This window comes from Telmatherina bonti (genome assembly GCF_933228915.1).
Source record: "Telmatherina bonti genome assembly, chromosome: 4".
In the NCBI taxonomy this organism is placed as follows: domain Eukaryota; kingdom Metazoa; phylum Chordata; class Actinopteri; order Atheriniformes; family Telmatherinidae; genus Telmatherina; species Telmatherina bonti.
In genome coordinates, this window is record NC_136622.1 from 29,736,111 (window position 1) to 29,747,639 (window position 11,529).

The window sequence follows — 11,529 nt, forward strand, 5'->3', positions numbered from 1 at the left end:
TGGGACTTTTTGCAACCTCTTTTATGAAAGTTATTGGAAAGCTTTCAGCAAAACTACTTTTGAAGAGGAAGTCTTGGATATTCTTGGAATGCATCGTACCAGTTATGGTTGGGAGGAGTTAAGAGATCTCCAGGTTAATTATAAATCCTGAGGTGACATGTTTGTCTGTACCATGTGTCAATCCCTCTAGTTATAGCCAAAAGATATATTCTGAACCATAAAAGCCAACCTAATGGAAAAGTCAGAGGATCACCAAAGGTAATAGGATTTGTGAATTTATGGCTACAACTTCACAGCAATTCATCCTCTGGTTGTTGACACAGGACTGGCAGATCTGCTCACGTGGAAACGAAAATAGGAAGCTTTCGCTGAGTTTTTCAGGTAAGAAGTCTTCCAAAACAGGCATAAGCAAGACCCAATAACCTCATGAATATTTGCAGCACTTTAAAATGCTTGAAGCCGAGCAGCATGTAGCAAAACTACAACATGAGAACAACGAATCTTGTGTCTGTTGGAGTGAAACGATCCAACAAAGCCTGATTGAGATTTCGTGGCTTGTAACACCACAGTGAGCATTTCACAATGCAACTGTGTCACAACAGGAGGTGTGAATGAACTGCATGTGCCCAACAAATGTGATCAGAGCAGTCAAACAGGATCCTGCAGATTCAAGACCGTCTACAGGCATGACACACTGCTGTTGGCAGGCTGACTCTAGGGGATGAATACAGAAGGAAAAAAAAGGTAACAGAAAGTGAGGAAATAAGAAAAGCACACTCAAAGACAACCTGTGCTTCAGCGAGCTTCCAGGCTGACCTCACAGCAGACACACAACCATCCAGATTAAACTTAACCAGCCTCTACGGTGCATTTTGCTTCAAAGTGCAAGTTTACTTTCAGTTTAAGCTGAATTCTTGCTAGTCAAGACAAATGATCATCCATTTCTTGGAAGAGAACTTCTGTGTGATTCTATCTAAAAAGCTTAAGTATTTTATCTTTAAAGAACCTTTTTTTTTTTTAAACACTACACTTATCTTTTACTTTCCCACATGAATGATCCTCTGCTTGTGTAAAATATGAAAGTAGGAGTGTTTCAGTTACACTGCTACTTATCTGCTTAGTCATGTTCCAGTTAATCCACTTCCCAGTTGGTAGGTTTCGTGTACACAGCAATCCAAAATGGGATTTAAAGAAAACAAACATCTGAGCTAATTTGCTTCCTGTGTCAACACATTGAAGAAACAAGCGGTACTCCAGATACGAGCACAATGTGTTTGAAGTCTAACAGTGCTGCAGAGGTTGGCGTTGGCCCAGCAGGTGGGCACGAAGACTGCTGAGAGAAGCATGGAGGTACAGCAAAGACGAAGCCAGGCAAGCAGCCAGATGCAGGGGGGGGGGGGGGGGATCAGGAGTCTGGGTCAAGTACTGCAAACAAGCAGCTAACACATGGAGATCTTCTCAGGTCCAGAAATGTTCCTAGTTGAGATGTTTCCTGATGTTGTGATTCAGAGTGAAACCTCAACAGAAGCAGCTTCATCTTTTCCATTTCTTATTATCAGCTTTTGTGATTCGAGAAAAAAAAAAGACTGATCATAATTGTGCATGTGTTGCAATATTTCACTCTAACTTTATTCTTCAAAACAGGAACAAAAGATGGAAATTGTAAAGAACAGCATTTTCTTTTAGAAAGCATAGAAGTGGCAGAAATCATTCCTCCATTCAGCATTTCTTGCTGTATTTACCAGATATATTTTTCCAATGTCATTCAAAATGAAAGCAGCTTTTCCCCACACAAACTAATCACCAAACCCCTGACCCACTTGGATGAAATCTATTTATAGCCCACCACTATAAAGATGGCTTCAAACTGCATGGACAGGATGCAGCATTTGTCACACTCTGCCCACACACACACACACACACATATATATATAGGCACTTATGTAGAATTCATCACTACTGAGTGCCTCTCTGCATACTTTCTCAGACTAAACAAACATAAGCTGTAAACGAAACGTGTAGAACCGAGCATCCCGAGCTCAGATGCTGCTGGAATGCTAACACGGTGGTGTTAAATTTCCCAGCTTCCACTGCTCCCTCCCTGGTTGAACCAACTTATGTGTCTTTCAGTTCTTTCAGTTCTCAGTTTCTGAGACATTTTAAATCACTTCATGGTTTGAAAAAGTTCAAAATCTTGTAAAACACTCAGATTTTTGTCTTCCGCCCCTATTGGACACCGGGAAGCAGAACATTAATTTAATTTTAATAATCTTCACATATCACATTTCAATAAATGGTAAAAATTCCTAAAAGATTTTTTTTTTTTTTTAAAACATTTTGTTAAAGGGACAAATAAAGACGTCATACTACAATATTTTGACTTTTCTAAACATTTTTATATGATTTGGGTCTTTAGGAGTAAAAATTTTAAATAACAGCAAATTGTTTATGCTAAGCTCCGTTAGCATTAGCTACACTAAACACGTACGGTTTGCTTTTGTTTCTTTCTTAAGAAGAAAACATTTTATCGACATATGATGACTTGAGAAGATCAGACCCAGCTTTTACCCCATCATGGTATGATCTAAAGGACATTTCCAGTAATATAAGTGGTACATTAAGCCTTGTTAATGGTCTCACTGCACAGGCTGCTCGCCTCGTAGGGCGGTCTGCATCATCTTCCAGTTTCTGTGAAGCATAAGTGAGGATTTAGGAGTGTCAGAATCCTGCTGCGAGCCTGTTATGGAGACGCATCCTCCACACTGTGCACCTTCATACGTGCATGCACCCAGGTCGTAATAAAAAACAGATGGGAGGGGGATTTCTTGCTCTTATAAGGGTAGCACGTGCTACTTCTCATGTAGCCGATATTCACTCAGCTGACAGCCATCTGGCAGTGTGGGTTGAGTCTGGATGCAGCAGAAACGGTGCATGTAATGGGATGGAATGATCTGGAGTTGTGCCCGAGCTTCTTAAGATGTTAACCAAGTCATCAAACTGATAATAATGCTTTCCTCGTGAGCATTTAGAAAAAAAAAAAAAAAAGAGAGAAACATGTTATAAAGGAAATACAGTTAAGATGACTTTTGGAAAATGTGGAACTGAACTTGAGTCTTTAAACATTTCAAAGCTTCATGCGTTTTAGACGACAGAAATAAGAAACACTGGCCTAAAGGAGTGGACTCCTCGTTATAGGTGGTCCAGTTTTACAAGAGTGACAGCTCAATTTTCTTTGCCAAGCCAAAAAGTTTAGAAAAAAAACAAAACCAAACAGAACAGTCTTTTAGGCCTGATATGAATATGAAAAGCACCATTCTGTGTTTTGTCAGCGGGACACAAGACATGGCTGAGAAGCTGGGAGACGAGCTCTCAGAGTGTCTGTCCAGGACTCCATGCATTCCTCTGTTAATTTCCCCTCAGTGGGCAGGCACTCTCCCTGCCAGGGACTTGTCCTACCTCCGGTCTAACTGCAGCAGCTGCCTGTGCCGGGGCAATCTGGGGGCAGGAAGTGCTGCTAGTGACAAACTCATGCTGGAATGAAAAGCAGTCTCAGGAACACAAGCGAAAAAAAAGACTTGAAAATGGAAACTTCAAATACAGAAAATCCTAAAGTAGATGTCCGTACGGTAAGCAATAAAGTTACTAGGGGTGGGAAAATCGAATCGAAAAATCAAAAATAAGGATTTTTCTGCTTCACAATTTTAAAATAAATGTTTTATTTAAAAAAAATTTTTTTTTTTTTCCAAATAAATAAAAATCCATTAGAAAGTTTTTTTTTGGTCATTTTTATTGTTTTCATTGATCTTTTTACTTTTCTTCTTGGGCATTATAGCAGCAGAATGATGGTCTGGCTACTGGGTTCTTTTTTCCTAATTGAAATCAAGAAAAATGACGTGGGAAAAAAAAGTTTTATACATTTATTTTGTTTTTAATCTACAAAAATCAGCATTACCGAAGAATTGTGAGAATCGCAATTTAAATCAAATTGGCACCCAAAAAAACTGGAATCGAATCGGGACAAAAGCATATCATCACAGCCCTAAAAGTTACATCTTGACCTTACAGCATGGGGAGGCCAAGCCCAGCTTGTTTAACGGGACGACCACAGGACAAATGTTTGGGGGGGCATCGATGGTGTTAAACATGCTGGGGTCACTGTCTACCATGGCAACGGCTGGGATGCAGCCTCCTGGGAAAGCAGACATTCCACAGAGCAGAGCTGCACAACTGCCTGGTTACAAAAACACTGCAAGTCTTAACATGCAACCTATTCCAACAGAAGAACGCTAAAATCTATTGGAATCTCATTACACCATCAGAAAACAGCAGCAGATCGTGCAGCCTGACATGAGGAGAAATCTGTGCAACAAACAAGGCATGTTTGTTGACTATAATCTCTACACAGGACCCACCATCAAGCTGCAAGTAAGTTTCACTAAACGACAGTTTAGCTGGAAAACTGGTTGAATTGTGATGTTTTGAACACAAGTGGAAGCTAATGTTTGTGAAATACAGCGGCAGGAGTCAACACAGTGCTTTCTGAAACACACTGACAGTATAAGCAACATGGGATGAGGAAAAAAAGGGATGAAATGGGCTGAAAAAAAAGCAGATCAAATGTTCTCTGACAGGATTACAAGAATACACTTTCTAACAATGGCTGGAAGATGAGTAGGTCACAGAGAGATTCTGATAAAAAAGGAAGAAAACATACCGACAAGGCCGCAGCCTGAACCACTGGAGCGACTCACTCCAAAGCCCTGAAATGTATTGACATTTTCATTATGCAGACTAAATCAAATGTCATACACAGCAGCAACAAACCCACAAGCCTCCCTGGGGCCGGTACTCGTTAAATTCCAACAGTCCGTCTGATGAGTCCAGGTGACCACAGGCAACAGGCTCCTCACCAGTAGTTAATTCATTTCCCGCACACTGAAGCTAATTATTTCCCAGAGTTCACCTTGCCAAACATTGATTGCTCAAGACAGACTTGATGACACAATGGCCTCTTCAGTCCACCTACAGGCCTGAGAGTGAAAGATGGAGTCAGCCTCGACTGCATGACATCTCTGAATTGGATTTCCGATTAGAAGGCTTTAATGTAATTACCTTGAGTACATTGTGCAGTCTGCACTAAGTAACACAGTGATGCAGCACGTCGAGCTTTGCTTTAACACCCCCTCCCTCACATGGAAGTGGCTGGTACCAGGGCTCTCAGAGGAGCACTTTTATGTTTTGATTGACAGATGTTCACCCGTTTGCTCTCAGAGTTATAAAAAATGTCGGCAAATGGCTCAATAGGAGCACAAGTGGAGCACGTTTCCCTTATCTACCAGACTTACTGAGGCATGCATCACTGTCACGAGTACAGGCTTTTCACTTTATTATAATTGTTCCTTGGTTAACTTTAATAATGTTTATTACAAAGTGGCAGTCTCGACTAGAGAAACTTAATAAGTCTGCATGTCTGAATCCAGAACAATACATTTCAGCCCAGGGTCTGGAAGGCCAAAAACACAGATAACATCTGGAAGACTAAATGAAACTCTGAGCTTATCAGATCTGTTATATTTCACCTTGTTCTTCAATAACACCAGCACAAGTTACGAGGATGGTATATGAAAACAATGACTGTTCTTGATAATGCAGCTTTTATGAATATCTTACTATGTTATGAAAAAGACCTCTGCTCCACAGATCCGCTGTTTATCAGACACACTGCAGGCTGTGCACAGACATATGGGCAAGAATGACACATACTGAAAAGTAAGTGTCTCTATTTCTTTCATTCAATATGTAGAACTAGATAGGAGGAGTGTGTGGGAGAGAAGGTACTGGTAGCAACTGAAAAAAGAGATTTCACTACTCAAAAAGAGTAGTGAAATCTCTCTAACCTTGCCCAGGAGGCCTTTAATGGGTGAGGAAAAAAACCACATGAAGTGTTTGTACATCTTTGAGGACTTCCCACTGTGACCACAGCTAAAGATGAAAAGCAGCACACCTCAGGATAGGATGTGGGGGGGCTGATGAATTAAGATTTCCAAATGGTCATATAAATTTGCTTAAAAATTAAAAGCCTATAATTCTGATAATTGGTTTTCTGTCTAACCTCATCAAAGCAGGCTCAGGTCTCAACTGTAAGTAAGTAATCAGTAATATCCATCTGCACCCTGACCCGTTTTAATGCAGATTTCTCAAGTGAAGTTATGGAAATGACCATCACAGAAGAACTAACCAAAAACACAAAAGCTGACAGCAAACAAAGAAGCATGCCACTGCTCCTGCGCCCTGCACAGCTGCAGGTTGGGTTGGTTTGTCAAGACAAAAACACTGCCATGTTTTGTTGTTGTTTTGTTTTTTTTTTTTTATTATTATTATTATTATTATTATTATTATTATTATCTTGAAAGCATGCATATTTCAAACTCTAGCAGTAATGTTTGACAGACACAATGCTGCTGGCTGACTCCCATTCAGTTCCTTTTGGCTTTCCCGATCCTACCTGAGCAGACTGGAGAGGGGATGAGAGGAGGCGCCGTGGCTGCCGCTGTTTCCGCTTCCACCGGTCCCAGACGATCCGCCAGCGGACTGTCGCTTCCCGGATAAAAGCTTCTCCACAGCGGCCAGGTTCCCCGTGCGCGCCGCGTCAAGAAGCTCCTGCTCTTTCCCCATCGTGGATCCCAGTTAAAAAAAAAAAAAAAAAAAATCGGAGGAGGCGCGGGGAAAGGAAGGAAAAGGGGAGGAGGGGGGATTGGTTGTGGGAGTAAAATTCCTCTGCGACCTCTCTCTTCCAACCAACCTCAAGTTATTCCTCAGAGCTACAAATGTGCGAGGAAACAAAAGCTCCCTCCACCGCTGGATCCGTCCGTCCCGATCCACGGTGCTGCTGGCGCTCAAGAGGGGGAAAAGTTTCGTTCAGCAGCACGGCACCGCCATCGAACAAACTTCCTCTGACCAGTTCTCCGAGCGTCGTCCGTCACTTCCTCGAAACTGCCCTTTCTTTCTGCATCTCCAATCCGAAACCCTTCAGACACACACAAACACAGCCCCGAACGCCGCCGCCCGTAGCAGATTCACACACTGCATGGATGGGAAAAAGCAAGATGGCGCAGGAATTTGAGTTAGCCAAATGCCAGGATTATTCCCATCCAGTGCTTTAATAATCTGTTCTAAAATCCACGACAAATTTCCAAACGTGTCCTTTTGGATAATGTATGATCAACTTAATCACTTTTTTTTTTTTTTTTTTTTTTTACTTAAGTACTAATAGTAAATAAACAAATTAACATATATTTTAACAACCAAGTAAGTCAATCAAATAAGATAATGAGTATATAACTAAAAATAAGAAATGCATCCAGCATATTTAGTAGATTTAAACCGACTATGAACAAAAACCTACCTCTGAACTTTGATTGACTTGTCACCTGAGTAAAGCTCTTGTCTCGTTCCTGTCATGTGGTTGTAAACAGGAACATTTTAAGAGACAATAAAGTCTTATGATAGTTGCGTCGTAGAATAATGTTTTTAATTAGCTGTTCATATGTGAACACTTCGTGACTTACAATGACAGTTAAATTACACGCTAACACAAAAACACCATTTAAATTATGTATATTTTCAGAGTTTATATGTATTTTATAACTTATACAGTAAAGTGCCTGATTAATATAAGACTACACGCTACCTGTATCAGTTGTGGAGGTACTGGTATAGCTGCCTTCTGTAGGGTGTTTTGTTACATTTGCTGTTTACATTTGTTATGGTCTGCCCTATGTAAGCTTTATTGTTTGTTTTGTGTTGTTTTCTTGAACCTCGAGTCTGTAAGTAAAATAAAGTGCTGTTAAACAACAGTGTAAATAAAGTTATTTCAAAACGGAAACGGAAGAGACGTTTGCGACGTGTTAGCATTAAACGAGTGTATTAGCTTCGACATGCTACCAATACCGCTAGATCAACTACTTTAAACATAATTTAGTTTATAGCAAAGGTATCAGGGTTTGTTTTTTTTTTTTTGGTTTTTTTTTAATTTTGTCATTTTAAAGTAATTTAGATACTGGCTATATAGCATGTGCAAAGTTAATTTATTTGCCATCTAACCAGAGTTTGTGTTTGCTCACCGCTACTCTTAGTTTTTTTTTAAATTGCAGCTGCTTTGTTGACGCCTTGCTTTAAAAAGGGTAAAACATTTTTTATCTTATAGTCTTTTTAATTTAAAAGTAATTATGAAAGTACAGAATTTTCCTATCAGGCTTTGAAGATAAAGAAAAATCCTATATTGAAATTTTAATGGTCTTATATGTTCCTAGCTCTGCAGTTTAAGGTAAACTAATAATAGTAGATAATCTGACAGGTCCTGAAGCCAGTGAGGTTCATCGTAAGACTATGGCAGATCCAGCCCGAATTAAAACGGAGGATTCGCCCCAGAAGGTGTCTCCTGCTAACGAGATACATCTTAAAAAAGAAGAAACGGAAAATATCCCTGTTATAGAAAAACCAGCAGAAGAAAACAAAGATCCGCCTACAGATCAACCGAAACGCGAGCTCAATCTTGTAAGTTTGTTTATTTTCTTCCATGGAAGTTTCTGAACCATTTTATAATTTCAGCAAAAACATAATTACTATCCAAAAACATCACCAGATTTTCCCGTGGGAAAATGTGACACAAGATCATTTGTATTTAAAAAATAATCAAACATTGCATATACAAGCATTAGGAATGAGAGAGGTCAAGGAAAATGGATTCTAACACAAGCAATGTGGGGCAAATCTGAGGCTGCATTCACTGTAAACTAGAAATCCATATTTGATATTGCATTGTGTCTGTCAAAGAAAATGCTAGGTTTCCGTGCCAATAACTTATAGTCAACCCTAACATCTGAATAGTTTCACTCCATGAAAATGCATCTTGCCCAGTAGAGATACCGTATTTTCTTGTCATGTCCTTGTAATGTAACAGAGTATTCTTTTAGCATTTGATTCTTCAAACACATTGAATACCTGACTCATTTGTTGTAAACAGTAAAGGATTCTTTATCAGGGCTGTGACAATATGCTTTTGTCCCGATTCGATTCAGATTTTTTGGGTACAGATTCAATTTAAATCGCAATTCTTACAATTCTTCAATATTACTGATTACTGTAGATTAAAACCACATAAAAATTGTATAGAACTTTTTTTTGCTTGCCACTATTCTTGATTTAAATTAGGAAAAAACAACAGAGTAACCAGACCATCATTCTGCTGCTATAATGGCCAAGATGACAAGTAAAAAGATAAATAAAAATGACAAAAATTTTTTTACAATGGATTAGTTTTATTTTTTTGATTAAAAAAAAAATTAACAAAAAGAAATAATTTGAAATTGTGATGCAAAAAATCCCGATATTCGATTTTTTGATTTGATTTTCCCACCCCTATTCTTTATGGTTGAAATCTTTCTGATGTAAGCTGTTAATGTGAGAAAACCTGCAGGATACTGGGAGCTGAGGCTGTTCTGTATAAAGATGGACTGAAATCACTTTCAGTTAAAGACAACTACTTTTATGTCTTGTCTAAACATTTTTTGTCATGGTCATCTTACATAATCAGATACTGTAAATCATATACACACACTTCTGCACAAACGAATAATTTAAAAAAAATCTAAAGAAGTGTAAGATAACCAATTCAAAATGTGAATTCAGTTTTGTCACATTTATTAATATATAAAAATACAACATTGAAAAGCAGCACTTAACATCCAATTTTAAATGATTTGCATTAATCAAAACTCATATTCATAGATTTACAGATATTTCCTCGAATAAATCAAGTGTACAGGAAACCTTGAGATGAATCTGTTAACTGTTGTCTGTTATTGGTTTACAAAAGGAGTGTTGCAGCACATAAAATAATGTTTGTCTGTTTTTTTCCCCCTGTGAAGGAATCTGCAGCAGCAGAAGATGAGGAAGAGGGAACATCTGGCCAGCCTCCCTCTAAAAGGCTGAAGGTAGAACCAGAGAAGAAAAAGGAGAAGCGCCACAAAGTTGATGAGGATGAAATACAGAAGATGCAGTAAGACATACATTTTTACCCGTCTGGTGGGATCATTCTTTAAATCATCTACCAGTCTCATTTTGCTGATCTGACCCATCATCCCTTTTTCCTCCTGTAACATTTAGGGTTTTGGTTTCATCCTTTTCTGAAGAGCAGCTGAATCGCTATGAGATGTACAGACGTTCTGCCTTCCCAAAGGCTGCTATTAAGAGGGTGAGCTGCTACTTAAATCTAACTAAGCCTTGTTTTATTATCATTATTCCTTAAACTGATGTCTTATTTGTTTTTATGTGCATAATATAGCTGATCCAGTCAATAACAGGATCATCAGTGTCCCAGAATGTCGTCATTGCAATGTCAGGTATCGCCAAGGTTTTTGCTGGGGAAATAGTTGAAGAAGGTGGGTGGAGGATTTTAGAACAACAAGCCATTCACACTCAGCAATTGAAAGTTACTGATCTTTTGTCTATAACTTCAATATGTAGTTTTTGTTTCTTGTTTAAAGCACTGGATGTTTGTGAGAAGTGGGGAGACACACCACCACTTCAGCCTAAGCACATGAGGGAAGCGGTGAGGAGGCTGAAGAGCCGAGATCAGATTCCCAACACCAAGTACAAAAACATTCTGTTCCACTGAGGTGGCTGAGATGGCGACTGGAAGAAGAGGCCACTTATCAAAGTGATGAGTTGCTTTGAGAAAACCTGCATGAACCCACTGATGCAAAATATGGAATAACCATTCTGTGCTTACTGACCACACTCAGTGTCGATGAACGTTTTATATGGAAGCAGGAAAAACAAAACTGAAAAGTGGATTTCTGTCTGGTCAAACATAAAGATGTAAATAGTAGTTTTATACTCAAATCAAGTGTTTTGTACATGTGTGTCTGTCCTTTTACAGCCATACAAGCAAATGATTTCTTTATATATACACACACACACACACACACTCTCTTACTTATTATCGAAGTTGTTTTGGGGAAGAATAAAATCCAAAATATAATTTAGTTTGTTCAGGTTGTGACCCAAACTAAATAAATTATGGCAAGTATGCCTACCCACAGAGAAGTTGTGTTTTTATTCAGGTGGAAAGATATTTTGTCCTGTTTTCTGGAGATAAAATGACTGCAGATTTTTGAATATATGGAAATGAAAAATAAAAAGGCAAAAACAATTGTGTGGAATAGTTTATTCATTCATTTTCTTAAAATCTTTTTGACATTTTAGTTTGGTTCACAGAACCAGTTTTATATTAGTGTCAATGAAGTGATGAATACCTTTCAAATCCAATGTAATTCTACACACGACAGAAATATTATCCACACTTTTCCAACATCTGTGCCATTTCAAATCTTTTTAAAATGACTCCTCTGCATATTTTTTGAGGTGATCTACATTAAAACAAGTGCAATTTCCAGTGAAAGACCCCACAAGTGCAAGTAATCCACAAGGCATGAACACAACATCACCTTGGTACATGCATCCACA

The 11,529-nt window shown here is 38.7% G+C and overlaps 2 protein-coding genes across 7 annotated transcripts in view; one reads left to right on the forward strand and one right to left on the reverse strand.

Annotated features, from left to right (window-relative positions):
- The window catches only part of LOC306755104 (ankyrin repeat and SAM domain-containing protein 1A), a gene marked incomplete at its 5' end in the record, with an annotated part of 63,958 nt that extends 57,283 nt beyond the window's left edge, over window positions 1-6,675 (reverse strand). For all 6 annotated transcript variants that reach the window (XM_079239365.1, XM_079239362.1, XM_079239366.1 and 3 more), the window contains one exon: window positions 6,506-6,675. In XM_079239365.1, the coding sequence (XP_079095491.1) occupies window positions 6,506-6,675 (170 nt within the window). The remainder of the gene's footprint in view (window positions 1-6,505) is intronic.
- Window positions 6,676-7,931: 1,256 nt separating this feature from the next.
- Window positions 7,932-11,201, forward strand: taf11 (TAF11 RNA polymerase II, TATA box binding protein (TBP)-associated factor). Its single transcript, XM_079239320.1, has 5 exons — window positions 7,932-8,556; window positions 9,930-10,060; window positions 10,168-10,255; window positions 10,346-10,442; window positions 10,548-11,201. The coding sequence occupies exons 1-5, from the start codon at window positions 8,389-8,391 to the stop codon at window positions 10,676-10,678; spliced, it is 615 nt and encodes a 204-aa protein (XP_079095446.1). The 5' UTR covers window positions 7,932-8,388; the 3' UTR covers window positions 10,679-11,201.
- The last annotated feature ends 328 nt before the right edge of the window (window positions 11,202-11,529 follow it).